The 22948-nt window shown below is 36.4% G+C and overlaps 1 protein-coding gene across 1 annotated transcript in view; it reads left to right on the top strand.

Annotated features, from left to right (window-relative positions):
• Nucleotides 1-634: 634 nt before the first annotated feature.
• LOC131195077 (piezo-type mechanosensitive ion channel component 2-like) overlaps nt 635-22948 on the top strand; it is a 50932-nt gene continuing 28618 nt past the window's right edge. The window contains exons 1-16 of the mRNA XM_058176702.1: nt 635-705; nt 1704-1885; nt 2594-2742; nt 5154-5327; nt 9448-9489; nt 11903-11973; nt 12566-12729; nt 13225-13401; nt 13892-14035; nt 14904-15104; nt 16021-16225; nt 16411-16512; nt 18397-18562; nt 19094-19337; nt 20189-20285; nt 22410-22572. Of these exons, the coding sequence (XP_058032685.1) occupies nt 645-705; nt 1704-1885; nt 2594-2742; nt 5154-5327; nt 9448-9489; nt 11903-11973; nt 12566-12729; nt 13225-13401; nt 13892-14035; nt 14904-15104; nt 16021-16225; nt 16411-16512; nt 18397-18562; nt 19094-19337; nt 20189-20285; nt 22410-22572 (2342 nt within the window). The 5' untranslated portion in view covers nt 635-644. The remainder of the gene's footprint in view (nt 706-1703; nt 1886-2593; nt 2743-5153; nt 5328-9447; nt 9490-11902; nt 11974-12565; nt 12730-13224; nt 13402-13891; nt 14036-14903; nt 15105-16020; nt 16226-16410; nt 16513-18396; nt 18563-19093; nt 19338-20188; nt 20286-22409; nt 22573-22948) is intronic.

Here is a 22948-nt window from a genome sequence, read left to right as displayed (position 1 = left end):
TACGTGACCGTCATCTCTATGCCTTGCGCAGTTTACCCTTTCTTGTCACCTATGGAAATGTACTGGTGATTCTTAATTTTATTGTGGGACTGAATCTTTCGCAAGAGGAATTATTTCCAGGAGTTGCAACTTCATTACTCATTGACTTAGATTTGAAACCTTATTCTCTTCCCTGTGTCCATCTGGGTGCCAAGGTAAGCATATACTTGCTAAAATGAACACCTACTTTGGTCTAGTGGTTAAGGCATCAAGCTAGAAGCTGGGATACTGTGGGTTCCAGTCCCGCTTTAGGCATGAAAACTGGGTGATCTTGGGCTTGTAACTTTCACTCAGCCTAACATACCTCACAAGTTGTTGCTGTGGGAAAAATAGGAGATGGAAGGACTATTATATATTTTCACCACCTTGAGTTGAATATAAAAAATAATAAAGACAGGCTAGAAACAAACACATAAGCAATAAATAAATTGCTACTGCCCTTGTGATCAGTAGGAGTTTCAGGGTGCTGAATAGACAGTAAAATTGAAGCCACACTTCCAGTGCTGGCTAGTTCTCATATACATATTTCTCGTTAAAATACCTATCTGGTTCTGTTTCAGATTTTATATCAGTTAACTTTCTGGTTATTGTTGAAGCAGTATGTGATGCAAAGACAGAAGCAAAAAGAGGACGGATTTCTCAAAGAAGTGATAGTACATCAAACTGGTAAGAACATGTTAATATTGGATAAAGTTACCCTGATCCTTCACCCCTCTCTTTAAAATGGATTTACACACTTTACACACTGTAAGCCGCCCTGAGTCTTTGGAGAAGGGCGGGATATAAATGTAAATTAAAAAAAAAAGTCTTCATTCAGTCCAGGAATGGTGGCAGAGAAACTAATTTAGGAAATAGTCCTAAATTACACAAAGTCAGATTGTATCTAATGGTTAGGGAAAAAAACAACTTCATTGTAGGAGCAGCTTGAGAGTAGAACCTATTTAGAGGTTTTCTAAGATGTATTCAGGTTGAATCTGGGTAGCCATGAATAATGAATTCTTTAATTTGAATTTTTTTGGTAACTCTAGAGAAATGTTAGTCAACATTGACAACTTGCTGGCTGTAGAATTCTGAGAGTCTTGTGACACTCAGGGCTGGTGGAAGCTGTGTTTCAGTATCATTTTTTGTACTCTTCTATAGATGAGTGAGAGGGAAAACAAGTTCACTCATGTGGTTTGGAATCACTGGGCATGGGGGTGATTGATGCTGTATTCAAACTGGTTGGAAAGGGAGTCAAAACTGGACAGTCTGAGAATGCATGATTCTGTTAGAATGAATGATGAGAATATGCTTTGTTGGGGAGGAGATGGATGCTACATACATTATGCTTTGTATACATAGAAATGTTAAACGAAACATAGGCATTAGATGTAGAATATTTCATTCTTAAGAAAAAAAGCGGGGACATATATGCATATATAGGTAGCATTACAATGGAGGTGGAGGGAAAGTGGGTATTCTGTGCTTATTCCAAGCTCAGTCTTATCAGAGCTGTTCAGTAGGAAATCCTGTGGAATCTAATGAGACTTGCTGCTAAATAAGGGTACTCTGGATTATAATATTGTATCATAGTTAGTCAAGTGTAATAACATTTATCCTAAAAAATCATTCTGGTCCATTAAATATTGATGATGGTCCTGATGGAATGTTCACTTTTATTGCAGAAATGAACACACCACAAAATCTGTTTGTGAAAATATTCAGTTCTATACTTAAGAGGGTCCTAATAAAATACTGGATTTACTTCTGTTCCATCATGTTCTTTATTGTCAGCTTCAATGGCAAAGTGGTCCTGTATAAAATTCTTTACATTATCCTTTTTTTGTTCTGTGTGGCTTTGTATCAGGTAAGCAGATCTGGAATTTGAGACTTCTGCTTGATTCCTAATTTCTGAAGGGAAAAGAAAGCACTGCCAAATCAAATCTGTTAGCTTGCAGTTCTTTTGATGCTTTATCATTAAAATTTTAATCTTTTTCTATTTCTACATTAATTTGCAATTTGTGTAGAAGTTTGCAGAAAAATACATTTCCATATACTTGTATATTTTTCCCAAAGGCTTATAACTCTCTATAATCTTATGTCACATTCCAGATGCTATTGTGTGTGCAAAAGTGCCTTAGAAGTTTCAAAGTGCCAACATTAAAGATATTTTCAAATTAGTTCATCCCTTGGCTTCAGGAATGCATGCATCTGATAGATTCACATTAAAATACAATTTAAAAAATCCCCTTATTACTTACAGCGTAGTCATGTTATTTTAATTCACATATGGGAGAAACTGTCTATGCCTCTAAAAGTAGCTATGATTACTGAGAGTTTTCTTTTTTTAAAATTTGTGAGGGTTGCACAAGAAGTTGAAATTTCTCAAGAAAGAAAATAATTGCAGACACACATTTATCTATAGATGCATTTTGATATCAATATAAAAACAAATGGACTTTGAAAACTCTTTGCTCAGTTTGATTTGTTGTGACCCTATCTACTATAAGTCTTCCAGTAGGTTATTTGATTATAATCAATACTAAGGCTAAAAAATTACATTTGTTGGTTCTAGTTTCATTATGAAGGATGGCGACGAGTCCTGAAGGGATTTTGGCTAATAAGTGTCTCTTATTCCATGATAGTCCTCATTGCTTTATATTCTTACCAGTTTGAGATGGTTTCTGCATTTTTCCTAAAAACTTTGGAAATATCAGAGGAAAGGTAAGAACTTTAATTTAAGATTCTATATTGCTATTGTATCTTGAGATTTCCCCCCCCCCAATAATTCTATTGTATAGAAGCAAATAAAGAATTTGCTGCTGGATTAAAGTATAGATGCCAATACTAGATGACGTCAACTACATCTCTCAAATCTTCAAATCTAGATCAACTGTGAGCACTTCATATAGATGTTAGTACAAGTTGTTAACCACTACACCAAACTGCATTTCATAGATATATGCATGTATGGTGGGCCCTGTTAGGTTATACAAAGTGTCAGGTAAGAGTTGCTTACTGAGATTAATAATATGGCTATGGGAAATTTTAGCTACCATTGACCTCACCCCATTCCTAAAAGGACTATAAGGGGCGTGCATAAGTGCACAAAAGTGCCTACTGTTCCTGTCCTATTGTTTTCTTTCATTATATGTTCTTGTATATAATGTTGTGACAAAAATAAATTTAAAAAAAGATGTTTTTTGCTGTTATTTAGTGAGGCAATTCAAAGAGCTAAAAATAAAGTAACTGCTCAATTCATGATTGTTACAGCAAGGCTGGCTGTATCACAACATTGGAAAAACCCAGAAGCTCCATTACTAGACATCTGGTATGAAAAACTATGGAAAAATGTTGGTAATAGAAAAATTGACATTTACAAGATGGGAGGTGTTGGAATGTATCAGAAAAGTTACATGTCAGCATTCCAGAAAAAAAACAACTCCAATTAAAAACTCTGAAGCAAGCATTCCTCAAAGTTCTATTTATTAGAGTAGGTATACTGGCACATATGGGAAAACCCAAATCTAAGATTTCCGGGTTTTCCCTCAGTAAATAAAAAAAAACCCAAACCATCCCCTCACTCATCAGTCGATTACATGCTACAATCACCATCCATCCCATCTCAAGACAGCACTCCAACCACTCCTCCTCCAGATGCAGGATCATCCTGACCTTGACCCCCATCTCAGACACACCAACAACAGCCAGGCCTCCTACAACTGACCCCATCCCATTGGGTTCACAACCCCTAGTGATCACAGAAAAGGAAGTGCAGGACCTATTTCACAGACAAATGCCAGGAAAAGCTCCAGGCCCAGACAAGATAACTCCTTTTTGCTTAAAAGTCTGTGCTGACCAATTGGCCCCCTTAAAAGTCTGTGCTGACCAACTGGCTAGGAACAGAGCCTGTTCCTAGTACATGCATGCAAAGAGCTGCCAGAAGGCAAGAGCAGCTAAAGCAAAAAGGACAATTCGGGAGTAAAGTGAGGAGATGATTGGATCTTCCCATAAGGCTTAAAAGAGCAGCAACGGTTCTTGGGCTCTTTGTAGGAAAGCAGTGTTGCTACATTTGTTTCTAGTCAGCATCTCTTGTTTCTGAACTTTATGGGGCTTTGCCAAGAAAAGCCTTTGGCAGGGTGCCAAAGAAGACAAAGGTTTGCGATAAGGCAAAATGACTTTTTATGAAGGACTTTGTTTTGGGATTAATTTGGACTAAGCTGAGAATTACTTCATTCTCTTCTAATAAAATAGGTTTGTTTAGGACTGATTGTGTCTGGTAATAACCACTTGGGCCTAGGTAACAACAGCACATCTGAAAACCCAAATCTGAGATTTCCAGATTTTCCCTCAGGAAATCAAAACTCCCAAAACCATCCCCTCACTCATCAGTCGATCACATGCTCCAATCGCCAACCATCCCATCTTGAGACAGCACTCTGACCACTCCTTCTCCAGATGCATGATCGACCTGACCTTGACTGAAAGAAAAAATTCTATTTTGTCTAAAGACAATCCCTCTATGAAATTCCCCCTCCTACTTTTCCACACAGGAGAAGGTGGCCGTGTGGAAGCTTCTGGCCTAATATAGCTTCCAAAGCTGACATTATTTTTGTTTCAGTTGAGGGAAAAGTAATCCTTCATAGGTTCAACCCATGAACACATTGTCCCATGAGATGACATTTCTTCTTCTTTAGGGAAAAGTGTTCTTTAGAGAGCTGTATCAGATTATTACATATAAATCCTGTCAAAGTTTTTCCATGCAAAGACCTCTGGGCTACATGCTGTATTTAGAATATTATTTACAGAAATAACTTTCTACATTCACCATATTTACCTGTTAAATACAGAGCTGTTGACAGGAATATTTAAAAACGAGCTAGATGGAGATGTGATGGGTAGTCAAGGTGGCCACAGGTGTGCAGGTTCACATGCCTATTGTGCTGAAATAGGTTTACCTGAGGAAAGGATAGAGAATGCTCCTTTTCTCTGAATAACTGGCTAGGTTCATCATTCTTTTAAATTAATAATTATACATATATTGATTTATGTTTAAGTACCTGTAATGTGAAATAATTATTTTCCTCCTTTTCATTAGCTGACTTTGCATATATTTTTGTCTTTTAATTTGGCAGGTTAAAAGATTTGGGCCTTGAGCGGTTCAGCACAAAGGAACTTTTTACAAAGATTACATTACCCTGTGCCTTTCTTCTGGTTTGTATTGTTCAATTGCATTATTTCCATAAAGATTTCCTGAATATCACAGATCTGACCAATATTTCTGTGAATCCATCTTCTTCATCTGGCAGGTATTATGTGCAGACAACTGTATTTTAATGTATGCTCTATAATAGAAAAAAGATTGATGGATGTGTGGTGTGTGAGAGAGAGAGAAAGAGAGAGAGAGAGAAGAAAAAGAAATAAATGGAGAAAGAGAGACAAAAAGACACAGAGAGAAACTTCTCTTTAGAAATAAATATGTTTTAAGTATATGTGTTCTTAGTAATTAATGCATGTATACATACATCTTCCCTTTTGAATGGCTTATTGGGTCATGGAGCTAGTAATCCCTAGTAACTATTCTTTTGTTCTACAGAGATGTCAAGGTAGATGATTTTGGCTTCATATTTCCTGTATTTTATATGGAAAGTTAATTGCTCAGGGGCAGAATTTCTTGCAAATAAACAGTCCTAAAGTTATCCCTCAGGACAAGTGCTAATTAGATAGCAATAGTAATAGCAATATTACTTAGATTTATATGCTGCTTTATAGTGTTTTACATCACTCTCTAAGCAGTTTACAGAGTCAGCATATTGCCCTCGACAGTCAGGGTCCTCATTTTACAAGCTTCAGAAGGATGGAAGGCTGAGTCAACCTTGAGCCAGCGAGGATCAAACTCTTGGCAGTGAACTGCAATACTGCATTCTAATCACTGAGCCATCACAGTTCCTAGATCTCCTTAGTTCTTTAAGAGATGTCACTGGGTTGTTAAAATGGCACTGATATAGGTTGGCCCAAAATTTGAGATCCAGTGTAGTGGTTAAAGTGTTAAATTTGGAATGGGGAAATCCAGCCTCTACTCCACCCCCATGGACATTCAGGTCATAACTTTAGGACATTCATTTTATTTATTTTATTTATTTTTATTTATTTATTTTGTCACAACAATATATGTAGGTATCATACAAAAAGATTATATAGCATATAAACACATATATGAGTAAATATTAGGAGGTATAAGCATATATATATATAGGAAGAAGAAAAGAAAAACAATAGGACAGGAACGGTAGGCACGTTTGTGCGCTTATGCACGCCCCTTATGGTCCTCTTAGGAATGGGGTGAGGTCAATAGTAGAAAGTTTTTGGTTAAAGCTTTTAGGATTATGGGAAGAGACCACAGAGTCAGGTAAAGTATTCCAAGCACTGATGATTCTGTTACAGAAGTCATATTTTCTGCAATCTAGATTAAAGCGGTTGACATTTAGTTTAAATCTATTAGTTGCTCTAGTATTATTGCAATTAAAGCTGAAGTAGTCTTTAACAGGAAGGACATTACAATAGATGATTCTGTGAGTTAAACTTAGGTCTTGTTGGAGGCGACGGAGTTCCAAGCTTTCTAAGCCTAGGATTTCAAGTCTGGTGGGGTAAGGTATTTTGTTGTTTTCAGAGGAATGGAGAACTCTTCTTGTAAAATATTTCTGGACACGTTCTATTGTATTGATGTCAGAGATGTGGTGAGGGTTCCAAACAGGTGAGCTGTATTCTAGAATTGGTCTAGCAAATGTTTTATATGCTCTGGTTAGTAGTGTGGTGTTTCTGGAAAAGAAGCTATGCAAGATTAGGTTTACAACTCGTAGAGCTTTTTTTGCTATGTAGTTGCAGTGGGCTTTGGCACTTAGATCATTTGACATGAAAACTCCAAGGTCTTTAACAGGATGGGGGTCGTCAGTAAGGTAATGTCCATCTAGTATGTACTTAGTGTTTGGGTTCTTTTTTCCTATATGTAAGACTGAGCATTTGCTGGATGAAATTTGGAGCTGCCAATTTTTAGACCAAGCAGTTAGATGATCAAGGTCGTTTTGAATGATAGAAGTGTTGTCTGTGGTATTAAATAGTTTGACATCGTCAGCAAAGAGAACACAATTACTTGATATGTGGTCACAAAGATCATTAATGTATAGTATAAAGAGTGTTGGTCCAAGGACGCTGCCTTAAGGAACACCACTCCTGACAGGAACAGGATTTGATAAAGCATTGCCAATTTTGACCACTTGTTGTCTGTTAGACAGAAAAGCGGATATCCATTTGTGAAGGGGTCCTGAGATGCCATAGGATGTTAGTTTTAGGAGAAGTTTATCGTGTACTACTGAGTCAAAAGCTTTGCAGAAGTCTATGTAGATTGCATCTATTGATTTGCCTTGATCAAGATTTGTAGTCCATATGTTTTTACAGTGGAGAAGTTGTAAGTTACATGATAATTTTTTCCTGAAACCAAATTGTTTATTGGAGAGTAGGTTGTTAGTTTCTAAGTGTGAGGTAATGGATTGGTTGATGATTGATTCCATGACTTTGCAGGTGACGCAGCAAAGAGAGATCGGTCTGTAATTTTCGACTAAGCTGGGGTCTCCTTTTTTGAAGATAGGGATGACTGTGGCTAGTGACCAAAGTTTGGGAAGGGAACTGGTAGTGAAAGCTTTATCAAAGATAATACTTAGGGGTTCAGCTATATTAATGGAAAGTTTTTTTAAGAAGTATGCACATAGTCCATCGGGTCCAATAGATAGCGATGGTTTTAAGTTATGAAGAGCTTTTCCAACGTTATCTTCTGTGAAATCTATATGAGTTAGGTCATCATAATAATTGCTGGTACGTTTGTGGAATGTCGGATATGTGTTATCAGAGTTAACAAAAACTGAGCCAAAGAAAATGTTGAAGAGGTTTGCTTTGACTGTTTCGTCAGTGCATTCTTTGTTGTTAGAATCTTTTAGTGGAGGGATGGATCTTGAGTCTTTAAGTTTATTGTTAACAAAATTATAAAAGGCACGATTGGAATTTGTGCGCAGAAGGTTCTCTTCTTGCTTGGTGTGGTAATTTGTGCCTTCAGTTTTTATTTGGTTGCATATATTTCTGTAGCGGTTTTTGAAATTGGCAACATAGCCTTTTTTGTTTCTTTTCCAGAGGGATTTTTTTTTTGATTGAAGCTTTTTTATTGATATGGGTAGTTTGTTTTTCCTGATCATGGTAGTCATTTGTGGTACATATAGTTTGATGACTCTATTGATTTCAAGTAGGAAGACTCTATAGTGGTCTTCAGCGGTTATGCAGGTTGCAAACAGATTTTGCCAGTCCAGAAATGAAAGATCGTTGTTTATAAGGTCGTAATTGGCTTTTTTGAAGTTGTAGTTGGGAGTACTGTTGTTATGACGATTTAAGTATGGACGTATATTGAGACGAAAATCAATATCAATTTTATCTCAGTCCAACCTAACTCATAGGTGGTGGTTGTTATGGGAAAATAAGTACATATCAAATAAAAATACTAAATAATTCTCATCTATCCCTTCCTCTTTTTGATATGGCTCCTCCTTGGTTATTTATCTGCCTTCAATACACTCCCCCATCTGTTTTTTTAGTCTCCTGATCCTATTTAGGATTTTGCTTAAATGTATAATTGCTTGAAAATGAAAGGTGTTAGGGCTATGCACACTGTCTCCAACCTCGGTGTCTTCTCATATTATTCATTCTCTGGAATATAAAGTTCTACTCACATTCAGCAAAAAATTATCATTATTTTCTGTCCCACCATAAATCTGGCTTTCTTAGAATCCATGACTGTGAAGACAAGCAGCACCTGCAATGCAACTATCTTAACTTTTATTATTCATTTCTAATTGGTTGTCAGAACTCCTGTGTGAAGTAATTGGTTTTTATTGCATCAACTTTTGTCCAGCTTGCTTTTCTCTGGGCCTGTTGTGCTACATTTCCTAAAATTTTCAGAATGATGAGTTTTTAGCCAAATTATTCGTTGATCTGCCTGGGAAGTTAAGAATCAAGTTGGGTCTCCTTCAAACCTAGCTGGTCCGCATTATTTATATGAACATATGGCTGCAATTTTCTTGATATGATAATGAAATGGTTCACCAGTGTCTTCTGGATTTTTTTAAGTTTGCAATCTGGCTCACAAACTTGGAGGGTCTCCCATTTTGAGTGTTTCCACCACAAATTAGCTCCCTAGACCAATCTGAGGTTTATCAGATGCTGCTGTCTGTTGAGGCAGATTATTAAATATGGGAGGGCTATAGAATATGAAAAATGAAACCAGGAGAATTTTCCCTTTAAGGGATAAAATATCTTTGCTGTTATAGTACTGTCTTTCAGTAATTGGAATTGGATAGGTGCTGAGATATATGTTCTGTTTCTCCCCAGCGACAAGCAAATGGAAATTCTTGTGTGTCTTCTGGCTAATAAGTGAGTTGGCTTTATCTCTTAAAACTTTCTCTTGCAAATGACATTGTCTAGAAAAAAAGTACAATTTCATGTAGCATGGTTTTTATGTTCCATATGCAACTTCTTGTAAACTATCTTGAAGTGTTCAGTAAGACAGTGTAAAACATGGTTAATAAATAAATAAGAAAATAAATGTTCCCAGGTAGATCTGAGTTTGTGATATTAACTCATGTTTGCATTGTCTGTCTTTTATGTCTCTGGCCCCCATAGGCAGGCTTCTACTTTAGCCATGCATGCTTAACAGATGCTAGCTATGCAAATCTTTTTTAAAAAAAATTCCACAAGGATGTGCATATATACAAATGAAGAGTCAGCCTGAAGCAGTCTTTGAGGCAGCTGTGTAAGACTGAAAAAAGATGCAGCTACTTTGATGCTTTGAAGAAGTGCTTTATACATGCACTCCTTTGTGCTGTGAAACACTTTTGTTGAAGGATTGGCACACCCTTGCCAGTTATTCATCAAGCAGAAAGCTAGCCAAAGTTAAGAGATTATTAACTTGCTTTCTAGAGTTAAACCATAAGTACCTTTAAAACCCAGATAAAATGAAATATTGCTAAAATTATGAAATCACAGCAATTATTGCTCATGGAAATGTCCTGTTCCAGGAAGGGATGGATTTCTGAATATTGTTATGGTGCTGAGTGTTGCAATCATAAATAGATTTCCTTGGAGTAAGTTATCTTGAATTCAAACACTTTTACTTCTAAGCAGTGGTGAAATGTAAAAATTAGTTACTACCGGTTCTGTGGGCATGGCTTGGGGCTGGGGGTAAATGACTGGGTGGGCATGGCCACTTTTTTTTTTTTTACTTTTAAAAGCAACTTTTTCTACAACCTCTTCGGCTGATGTAAAAAATGCTTTTAAAGGGTTCTGATGATCCCAGCTGAGTCGCGCAATCATCAGAGGCTTTTTTTTTACTTTTAAAAGCATTTTTTCGACCGAAGAAAAAACGCTTTTAAAAGTAAAAAAAGAAACCTCTGATGATTGTGTGGCTCAGCTGCGCATGGGCATGGGGAGCGGTGTGGGAAGGAATTTTTGCTACTGGTTCTCTGAACCACCCGCCACCATCGCTACCGGATTGGGCAATCCAGTCCGAACTGGGAGCATTTCACTCCTGCTTCTAAGTAGATGTGTAAATACTTGCACTATAAGAACCTGCTAAAGGAATTGTGGGTCATTGAAAGATCACTGATGCCCTTAACTGGCATTACCAGTTAGATGTTCTTGGTAGCAGTTGGGAAAGACTTTGTCTAAAATCCAAATTTGGGAAATTTCTGAACTGGCAATGTCATTTGTTGTTTTTTTTAAATCTTTTCAGGGTTAAAGAAACACTCCAAAAACTGCAAAGTAGGTGAGACTGAAATGCATAGAATATTAAATGTTTGAATCTGCTTAACCTTTGAAGCCTATGCAGGTCAGGTGGGCAGATTTTATAGAAAAAAGTTACCTAGACTCTGAACCATTCAATACTATAAAAGTAGCGCCTTGAATTGCACTTGAAAGTATACAATTAATCAGTGCATTACCTGTAGCAACAGAGTAACACAGTATCAAGACTGACCAGGAAGTATATGGGTCATTTCAATTTAGACCAACTAAGTTTTTGGTTGGTCTTTAAGATAGTCCTATGGAGAATGAGTTTATAAAACTGATATACAACTTGACTCCCAGAAACTCTGGGTATTTTAACATGTAAAAAAATATTTTAAAATAGACAAAAATATAAGAAACTGCAAGAAAAAAATAGGAACAAGAAAAAGGGAAAGGATTCAAGAAAAGGGCTGAGTGAAAAGCCATGTCTTCAAGGCCTTTCTAAATACCAGAAGAGTCAAGGCTGTTTGAATCTAAGGTAGAACCTTATTACAGTGGGCTGAAGCTGCAACAGAGAAGTCCAATGTCCTGAAAGTTGCGTTATTTAATCAGTAGATCCTGGAGCATGCCAGCTCTGCCAGATTGGATCAGCTGAGCAGATAAATGGGAGACAGGTGGTTCCTCAAGAATCCTGGCCCTATCTCATGAAGGGCTTTATAGGTAGTGACCAGCATGCCCATCACTGCTTGTGCTGCTGCATTCTGAACTACCAGTAGTTGAAGATTGTGGGTGGTTTTTGAGGGAAGTGCCATGTAGAATGCAAGTCTAACATTCCTTTTCTTTTGGTTTTCTTAAAATATTCCTGGAAAATATTTACTTGTCAGAGTTTATTGTCTTTCTCATTATCTGTAACACATCACTAGATGAGCAGCATGTAAATTTGGTAAATAAATAAACAATAAAGGAAAATAACTTTTAAAAATTACCTGAATGACCTAAGTATCTTGCTTCATTAGCCATGCAGTGGCTAGACTGGTTAACTATTCTAATGTATTTTAAACAGGCTGGCTTCTGAGCCATTACAACAGTCTTTTCCAGATGGACTGGAGAAATCTGAGAACACTCCAGAAAATGGTAAGGTGGAAAAGTGAGCTCTTCTATTGAAAATATAGAAAGTAGTGGTTTGCTTTATTCTAATAAATTTGGGATTCATTTTGTAACTGTAATATTTGTCTCCCAATCCCAGTATAAAACAACATGGCAAGGGGGTTTGCTGTTTTTAGGTTTGAGGAACAAAATTCATCAGTGGGATAAACCTCCCCACTGATGAATTTCTGGCAGATATACTTGCCAGTAGGTGCACATCACAGCATTACACTTTGAATCAATGTTTCTCAAACTGTGCAGCTTTAAGGTATGTGGACTTCAATCCCCAGAATTCCCTAACCAGCCAAGGTTGTATGAATTCATATGCAAATTCAACCCAGTTTAATAGTCTTACTTCTATTCACATAATTGCAAATTTTCAAAAAGAATTACCAGTATTTTCAACAAAACTAATACTTTTTTGGTGGTCACAGCAGTAGTTCTATCATATTTCTTTCTTCCATATTATTCGTTTTATCTCTTCATTGAGAAACTTTTAAAGTGCAAACCTTTGGGGAAATCCCAGGTCCTTTTTTATTCTGCTTATTTTATTTTTTTAATCAATTACTTTTCTTTTTAGTGGTAAAGAGGAATAAATGGGATGAAGAGGTGGACAAGTTGGCACCTTGTCTTCTAAAGATAATTGCAATAGCTCAGGATATGCAGGTGTTTGCATGGAGATTTCTGGAGCTGCACATCCTTAAGATTGTGTCCACTTGGACTATCTGGATCACACTTCAAGAGGTTAGTAAATAACTATCTCATCTTGGAAATAGTCCAAAGGGGAAAACCAGGAATTAAGGTAGGAATTCAGTCAAGAAAGCAGAACAAAATAAATCTGGATATAAATATTGAAGAAAAGAACACTCATTTTCTTCATGAAGTTGATTTGTTAATATTTAATACAGAATTGTATTATTAAGAAATTAATAATCCAGAATGTTATATAGGTATGTTAAGGGTTCTTCAAGTTACAAAGGCTCTAAAGTTTAGTTGTGATTATAAATATAGTGTTTCTTCATCAACATCTTGATCTTTATATTGTGTATTGTGCCTAGTTACAGATGCATGAAAAATCAAACTACTATTACTATGGCTAAATTTGAGGGTAAACTCAAATGGGTTAGATCATCTGCTTCACTTGATCAAGACTGTAGCACAAGACTGAAGCACAATTTGTTTGCAAATATGATTCCCTGTTGCTTTTTACTTTCTTTGTTTGTCTCCAATTTTCTGTAGGTGTGTTTGATGAACTATGTTTTCTTTATTGTGTGGACATTTGCTATTCCTTATTCCAAATTTCGTCCCCATGCCTCAAGAATTTGTACATTTTGGTCTTGTTTGATGGTCATCTGTAAAATGTTATATCAGCTGAATTTTTTCAAGCCCTGGAATTATTCCTCAAACTGCACTCAGGTCAGTGTACTAATGGACTGAGGATCCAAATTCCTCAACCATTTTTTGTACTCCCTTGAAGGTGTTCTAGCTCCCTTAATCAGATACAGAACGTTTTACACATTCCTGATGATTAACTTAACCTTCTATAATTTGGTATCTTCAAGATATTTTGGAATTGCAACCCCAAAATTTCAAGGTGGAATGACTTACAGATAGACTGGATTAGAAGTAGAAAGGTTTGAAGAAAATAAATAAATGAGAATGTATTTTTCTGAAATAAAGTCCCCACCCTTTTTTCCTTTGAGGGCTTTTTTGCCTGTTCGTTTTCTTTAAAAATGAAAACAAGAAGTACAATTGTATACTGTGGAGTCATTTGACCAATGAGCTACCATATAAATTAAACATGAAGTAATATTATTTTGAAAACAGAAGTGTTTGGCTAATAGAATGCATTATGAATTGAATGAATGAATGAATGATTGAGGGAATAAAGTGTCCATCTCTTCAGGAATTGTATTTGAATATGACTTCCCATTTTATCAATGTTGATGAGTTTTTGGAGAAATCATCTTTGTACGTGGCACCAATTGACCCAGCACTCTGGATTGGAGGACTGATGAAGTGCAGTGACAATATTCTTCTTTCTCTAAAGGTAGGGCTTTAGTCACTAATATTACGGTAAGCAAGAAAATATTACAAAGTGTATCTTTTTGCTTATAAGACAGAGACTGTGAGATTAGTTTTTCTAATGGAAAAACTGATGTTTGTTTAACAATATTATCAGATAAACTTTGTAATATCGCTTTAAAATTAGGAACAAGACTGATTCAAGACATTTTGCTATTTAAAACAGATGGTCTGTTAAATGTTCAGAAGCAGACCTAAAACATACTTTAGCACTAATACTTGATTTCCATTCATTCACCATTAAGGAGGATCATAGGAAAGATAATTCTGTCTTCCATCAAAAGAGAATGATTCATGAATAACAGCCATCATAAACAAGTACTGTATTTTTCGGAGTATAAGATGCACTGGAGTATAAGATGCAGCTTAGTTTTTGGGGAGGAAAATAGGAAAAAAAAAATCTGCCTACCAGATATTCATCTGGCTAGTATCCTTAGTATGGTCAGTTTCAGCACATTAGTTTCCTGGTTTTGAGCACACACACGTGCTTTTTATCCCCTGCTTGGGGATAAAAAACAGCTTCTAAAGCATAGCTGAGAGGGAGCAGCAATGAGAAAAGCAGGCAAAGCACTGAGATTGTTTCACTTGTTAACGCCTCATTAGGGCTGAAAAAAAGCTTCAAAAAAGCTACATTCAGAGTATAAGACGCACCCAAATTTCAGCCACTTTTGGGGTGGGGGAGTGCATCTTATACTCTGAAAAATACAGTTATATACTGGTAGTTGTCTCAGTAGGGTGAGCTATTGAAGAGGAAAAACATAGAGCTTTTGGTAGGTAGGGTACTTGGAGAACTGAACATTCTTATGAAGGATGTATTTTCCTATATTTCTTAGAACCATCTTACCATCCTGATTCTAATGGCTTTAGAAGCAACAGTGTATCGCCACCAATATTTTTACTGGACTCAGAACCAACTATTACCACCTGTCACAGGTAGCCTTTTTAATAATATTGCCCGGGAGAACTTGGATGAAGGGCTACTCAACTGCATCAAATACTTTCTCAACTATAGTTTTTACAAATTTGGACTGGAGGTGAGAAAACGTTGGTAAGAAAGGACCATAACTTCTTGGTATTGGGGAATGAGACAGGCAGCTTAGAAGACAAAAAGTGTTCAGTTTCAAGTAGGAAATAATCTGATGTGGCACTAGAGAGTCAAGTGCTGTGGCAAGGTGAAGCTTTCTGACATCTGCTTCACAATATGGACTCTCTCACTTTATAGTTTCTGGAATTCAGAGAGAAATCCATCTGTCTTGCCTACAAATATGTAGATAAGAGATCATACGCTTTCTGTCCAATGTTTTCAAATGTTTTGAGACTGATATCCACAACTCTTCAGCCATATTAGATTACAAAAAATTCTCCTCTGAGATTGTATATAATTATATACATTTAATGAAGTACTGTGGGTTTGTCTGTGTATAGAAGGCAAAACACAAATTAATAGCCATAAATGCCCATAGTGAACCATTAGTTTGCTTAAAAACTACAGTGTTTGCTTAGCAACCATCACAAGAAATATTGTGATGTACCAGTTATATAATCATCACAATATATGATACAAGAAGCAATGGGTGGAAACTGATCAAGGAAAGAAGCAACTTAGAACCAAGGAGAAATTTCCTGACAGTTAGAACAATTAATAAGTGGAACGACTTGCCTGCAGAAGTTGTGAATGCTCCAACACTGGAAATTTTAAAGAAAATGTTGGATAACCATCTGACTGAGATGGTGTAGGGTTTCCTGCCTGGGCAGGGGGTTGGACTAGAAGGCCTCCAAGGTCCCTTCCAACTCTTTTGTTATATATTATTATATTACAATGGGCAGACTCATTATATGTTGAGTATTACCTGTATGTGATTGCAGATTCAGTTCTTGAGCTCAGTATTAAGTCCCTTCAGCCTGGAGCCATTGTGATGTTAACTCAGCTGCCTCTTCTTCTTTTTTCAGATGTGCTTTGTGGCGGCAGTTAATGTGATTGGGCAACGCATGGACCTCTATGCACTTATCCATGCAAGTTGGCTGACTTACCTGTTGAGCTACCGTCAGAGGAAAGCAATAGCCCAAATCTGGCCCAAATACTGTTTCTTCCTTGCCAGCATTGTGGCCTTTCAGTATTTGCTTTGTATTGGTCTCCCACCTGCTTTGTGCCAAGGTGAATGCAGCACTGTGTGGGGAAGCAAAAATATGTCTTATGGAGGGTAATAGCAATAATTGAGCAGAGGGCTGGCTTTGCCACTAGTGTTCAGCATCTCCCTTTGCATCAAACTTGTTTGGACAACAAATTTGTAAATTAGTTCAAGAAGTTTTGTGTAATGCAATTGATCTCTTTGATGACAGATTATCCATGGAGAAGTTCCCACTGGCTGTTCCCTTCAAATCTGATTAAGTGGCTTTATCTGCCCGATTTTGCTGAAAGACCCAATACTAATTTTCTCCTGTGTAAGTATAATTTAGAAAGGTAATATCTGCTTAATGAGAAAAGGTAACTTAGTTTTATACCAATATAATTCTGGACTGTGTCTTGCAGGTAACGGTGATAATGACATGACATACCTAACGTCCTCTCAGAATTGCTTGATGAGATGGATGGCAATAGAAAATTAATATATAAATTACAGCTAAATACTCTATACAAAATGGGGAAAATGTGGGCAAAATGGGCAATGTTATCTAGCTCAGTATTATCTATACGTAGAATAGACAGTAAGGTGCACTTCATATCAGAAAAATTACTATATTGAGAATCAAAGGAATATGGGTGTCTCAGTCCAAAATATTTGTGGAGCACTAAATGCAGGAGTGGGATTCTACCGGTTCAGACCAATTCGGGCAAACCATTAGTCCGATAATCAGCTGAGAGCTAGCCGGTTCTCCCTGATATCCAGATGGGCCCACCCACGCACCTATGCTATTTTCCAACCTTTATCTTCTCAGCTGATTCATGCGGTAGAACAAATTGCTGCACGAATCAGCTGTGTTACTCCTCCGAAGAAACCAGGAAGTGACGATATCTTGAAACTGCACATGCACACACAGCACACATCAGGCGCGGATGCGTGTGCAAATCGCGCAATCATTGAACCGGTTGTTAAATCAGGAAGATCCCACCACTGACTAATTGTCTATTCCTGATTTATATGCCCATAATTCTTTAAGATTTCAGACATGGGGTTTTTCTTGTCCAATCTGTATAAAGATCCTGTTCTTTTCCAGCAAGCAATGACTTTTGTCCTTTTAATTTAGGTTGCATATATGGCTATCGTCTTGCTCCTCATGTTCTGCAGCTCTTGCAGATTCCTGTAAAGCCTCCTTCATCTTACTTTTATCTGGTTACCCTTGACTGCAATGTGCAGAGAAACAGCAGCATTATTTCTTACTATTAAGAATAAAATAAAAATAGTCACAAATGAAATCAAATATATGTATCCCATTTGATCTTGCAATAAAAACAGTATTTAATTTTTTAAAAACTTAACATACACCCTGCTAAAGGAATTTTCCTACTTTCAACTGAATGTGCCCGCTCTGGAGAGCCTATTCCATAATTACAATTCTTTGCTAAATCCTTTTCATTTTTTTAAAAATAATCTATTTCCAAAAAGTTGCCCACTCTACAGTTCAAACAAATTTCACCTTAACAAAAACTCCAAATATAGGTGCAGTATTGTGGCAAAAAATAGGAAAAGGTATTTGATAATGAGTGGTCTTACGAATATTTATTTATTTATTTATTTATTTATTTATTTATTTATTTATTTGATTTCTATACCGCCCTTCTCCCGAAGGACTCAGGGCGGTGTACAGGCAAGAATAAAACAAACGGTACAATATACAAATTTAAAATGCAGTTAAAAAACTTATTTTAAAATTGGCCTGAGAAGTAAAATATATAATAAGCTAAAAAAACCCATTTAAAATTAATTACTAAGAATTTAAAATTTAATATCACTGTATACTGAATTCCATGCAGAACACTTATCTTCTAACTTTTTAATGTGTCAGTTTGTTTATATCTTCTCAGCTAGTGAATCTTTGTAAAATCAGTTTGCTTCTTCTGGCTAACTTGTACAACTCATGCAGCTGGTAGCAATGAAAACAGCAGAGCTGCCTCTAAAATTCATTGTTGCAGTTTTGCTGCATTGTTTTTTAGTGTTATGCAGCATGGCCCTTTCTGTAATTGATAGCAAGATATTTTGATATGACTGTTTATTTATACACAGAGATGCTAAAAGGCGCCCTGGAGAAACATGTTATGGTAAGAAGGCAAAGCTGAAACCATCTTCCAGATTTAAAAAAAAAAATCTCTTTCCTTCCTTATGGCAGATGATTTCCTTCTTCTGCTTTTTGCTTCCTTCCAATGGCAAGTTTTTGAAGATGAGGATCAGCCTGTAATCAGGCTGCAAGCTGGAGATAACTCAGAGATTAATCAAGATTTGGGCCCAGCAGGTCTCAGTGAATTCAGTCGGGTACTAAACTTTATCCATTGCAGGTAAGAAATAAAGGAAAACATGTTTATGTTTGGGTTTTCTCCAGGAAGCAGACCAACTTCACAACATACTGTCCTCTAGATATGTAGGATTAAAGCCCTCATAATTCCTAGCTGGTACAACTATTGAAATTTGGGACTGCTTCTTAATATAATGTGGAATTTTTTCAAGTACTGATAGCAGCTGTGATTTCCAAATTCTCCATCCCCAATGGCAGTGCCAGCTCAAGGTATATGCCACACATTAAATGATGGTGCCACCACCTGCTAATACACAGGTTTTCATTTTTAGAATAATTTGGAAGAAGTGGCAGCATTGGCAGCTCCTAAATTTTGAGACCTTATACCAGTGTCTACTTGGCCTTAACCTGACTCTACCAAAAAGGCCATAGTTATAATCAGAATGGCTTTATACAGTGGGTGAATTTAATCAGCACATTCTGTAGAACCTATAGCCAATTCTGTCTTTGATTCCCTTGTTACTATACAATCTAGTTTCTATTAATTCTATTCTCATGATTTTCTTCTGAACAGATCTTATTTGGATCTGATGAAAGTGCTTATATTCAAGTACCTTTTCTGGATTGCCCTTTGCCTAATTTTTGTGAATGCAACAGCCAGGATCAGCATCTTTTGTATGGGCTACTTTGTTGCCTGCTTCTACTTTTTGCATCTTGGACAAAGCCTTCAGCTGAAGCCTCTCAGAGACATTCTTAGACCATGGGACTACTTGATTGCCTACACTACTTTGGTTATAACAGTAAAGAATCTTCTTGCTGTATGTAGTGGGTTAATATTTGTGATCAGCTGGGTGAGGCTGGGCAAAAGTATTTATTGTAAACTGCCTCAGAAAAAGAGCTACTCTACATTTATTTCTAACAGTTCTTTAATTGGATGAAAGAAGATTTGTTTATTTGTATTGAAATGGTCTTTCAAAATAAAAAAGAGTGCTGGTGAATTTCTCATATTTTTGCTCTTTTTAGATATGAAGTAGATATGGAGGTCCTGTTTTTTGGCATATAAATTGATTTTCAGAGATCTGCAACCTCCATAGCTTCTTATCTTTAAATCTTAAAGGAATTTGATACCAAGGACATTTTCTTAAGAAATTTCTTCCATTGGGCATCTTTGAAATTGAGAAGTTAGGGTAGCTAAGGAAGCTTGAGAATGGTGGAAAATTATTCAGCAGAAAACAACAGAGATAGCAATTCCAAAATTAACTAGGCTTCAAAATACCAAGAAGAGAAATTTAAAGGAAATTCTCAAGTATTCTAAGAATAAGATAGAAAATGAGAAGTTTCAGTCTCTTTTTAGGGGTAGTGTGAGAAATGTCAATATTTTGGCAGACTTAAGAAGTATAGTTTGGAAGAACTGCTGATGCAGAGGCAATTTAAATGTAATACATTGTAATTTTCATTGGTAAATAAGACATGCCAGACACTGCTCATAATTCCTAAAGGGATGCAGTAGAACTGGTTGCAGAGGTTGGGATTATGTAAATTCCAACATGCTTTTTCAAAATCTATAAGAGAAATACTTGATAGGTGGTTATTTCTGATAACTGATAAAAGAACTGGAGCCCTAATCCCTACTAAATTATTCTTTTTCCTCCCTTCTTTTTTTCTACAGATTGGAGCATGTGCATACCTTAATAAATTACAAATAAATTATTGTTGGCTAATTCAGACCTTTGCTATCTATTGCACAATACCAGGATATGAAATAGGTAAGTGGCAAGCAATTTCATAGAAACAGAATCTTTATATTATAAGGCATCCCAAATGTTCCTTAAAGAAAATTATAGATCTTTACTTTGTGTGTGTTAAGTTGTAAGACTAGAAGTGGGGAGATTCAAGTTCTAGTCCTCCCTTGGGCACAAAAGCCAAATGAGTGACTTTGGGGCATTTCCCTCAGCCTGGGACTAGAAAGTCAAAATAATCTATCTACCGACCCACATTGGACCTGGATGGTAGATTATGGTCCTTCAGTGTAATGATCTTCATTCTACAATACACTGGAGATACAAAGCAACCACTTCACAAATGCATAGCACAACTTCAGAGGAAAAAAACCATCAGGACAGAATTCAGCAGTCCATCTGCATTTGAAAGGCAAAGGCCACTCTTTTGAAGACAGCAAAGTCCACATTCTGGACAGAGAGGACCACTGGTTTGAAAGAGGGGTCAAAGAGGCCATCTACATTAAAATTGAACAGCCCTCTCTCAACAGAGAAGGAGGAATACAACATCACCTATCACATGTTTATAACCCAGTCCTTTTAGCAGTTCTAACAAGGTTCCACACCCATCTGCACTGTTCAGGTGACCCTGCGGGCACAGATAAAACTCCAAGTGGCCTCAATGACTCTCAGAGAGAAGGCTAATGATCAGATTGCTGCAAGGAATATAAATCCTTCCATTCCCCACCGTTCAGTCAGAACTAAAGAAGCTTCTTGGATGAGAAGCAAAACATCAAGGAAAAACAACAAAAGCCCAGTAGCCTTTTGAAAAAGCACCTTTGGATTCCCTTAACATGAATACTTAATACCAGTAGGATAATGATTATGAATCTTGCCATGAAAATAGAAGATTTCAGGTCTGAAACTGACAGAAAGATTTTTAATTATTATTTTTTCTTTCTCTAATCTTCCCATTTGTATGTGTATAATGGCTGATTTCCATGTAAAAGATCTTAGACTCAATTGCTCCTGAGTTCTTGGAAAAACCTTAAAAAGCCGTGGCCAGTCACAGTAGGTAATGTGAGGGCAGCTACACAAGAACTCTTATCTGGAATAAGACAGATAATTATTCTGAAAGTAGTTGCCTGTACTCATTCATCTGTTGTGCTCTTTTCAAGAGTTGCAGATTAATACCAATGGCTGGAAACTTCTCCACTGGTACATTAAATTATGAGAGCCTTCATAAATAGTAATGTAGATCTGCTATACAAGATTCAACTGATTTTTATAAATATGTTCTATAGATTCAGGAGATTCATGTTGCCTAAGCAGAAAAGCAAGTTCTTGAACTCAAATCAAAAATGTTCTGTAGCTAATCTTGAAAAGCTAATAAATGTTGGGAGCATACCAAGGATGAATAAGAGACTACCAAGAACTCCCAAGACTTTAGAATAGATTGGGAATAAAAAAATATATCCTGAAAGAAAACAAGGGCAAATCTTTTCTGTATCATTACCAAGAAAATAGAAACTTTATATCTACCAGTAATAAAGCTTAACTAAAAGGACACTATCCCTTGAATCAAATGGATTATTTGGATTGGATTATTTCTGTGCAAAAATATTTTCTCTGTTGAGGATTAGTGTTACTTAACAATAGGACATATTTTAAGTTTTGTGGAATTTTATCCATAGAATGTGATAGAGAAGCCGTAATGTATTTATTTGTTTTATTTTGTGGATAAAAATAAATAAATAAAAGAGTAAATATAGTTTGTGACTTGTTTTCTTTTGGAGAGCTAAATTAATCCTTGCTATCTCTGAAAAACAAAGTTTCATTCATAGGCTCCACAATATTCACATTACATTGCACAAAATGCAAATTGTATAAATCTGTTAATATTAACAACAGCAGCCGCAACAACAACAACAACAACATGATTCTTCCTATAGGGCAGGGCTGTCAAACTCATGGGCCACAGGCTGGATGTATCACGTGCTGGCCACGCCCATGCCCCATTTAGTGAAGGGGGGAAAAGTCCCAATATGTCACGTGGCTCCACCATGATGACGCGAGTTTGACACTCCTGCTGTAAGGAAACTACATTTGAATGATCTACATTTCCAACATACCACCTAGAAAAACAAGTTTGCATATATTGTTTCTGCATAGATCCACCTAATGATGAGATATGTGAATTGCCCAAGGATGAAGCAGGAATTCTGTGGGATGCAGTATGTTTCACATTCTTACTGATTCAAAGAAGAGTTTTTATGAGCTACTATTATCTCTATATTGTGACTGATTTCAAGGCTACAGATTTCTTAGCCTCCAGGTATTTATCAACAATATTTGAATTTAAAACAATATTGAATTTGATTATTATAAGTGGAGATGGAAACAAGGCTAAAAATGGATGATTAACTGATGTAACTAACATCTAAGCAGATAACTGATATGGAACAAAGTGGGATATTAGCATCTAGTGCCCTGAAAATTTTAACATTGCCTTAGAGTTATTCTCCATTTCCCAGTTTTAAGTTTTTCTTGAACTAGAGAAACTGGTGACTAAGTCATTCTAATCACATGAAACATTTAAAACCACTGCAGGATTGAGCAAGGATTGTTGTGATTTTTCAGACCAACATAATCCAATTAATATGGATTATTTATTCAAGTTTCCTGGGCAAATGTGGATTCCTAATATTATG

This window comes from Ahaetulla prasina, chromosome 3 (genome assembly GCF_028640845.1).
Source record: "Ahaetulla prasina isolate Xishuangbanna chromosome 3, ASM2864084v1, whole genome shotgun sequence".
NCBI classification, from domain to species: Eukaryota; Metazoa; Chordata; class Lepidosauria; order Squamata; family Colubridae; genus Ahaetulla; species Ahaetulla prasina.
This window is presented reverse-complemented; position numbering and strand designations above follow the sequence as displayed.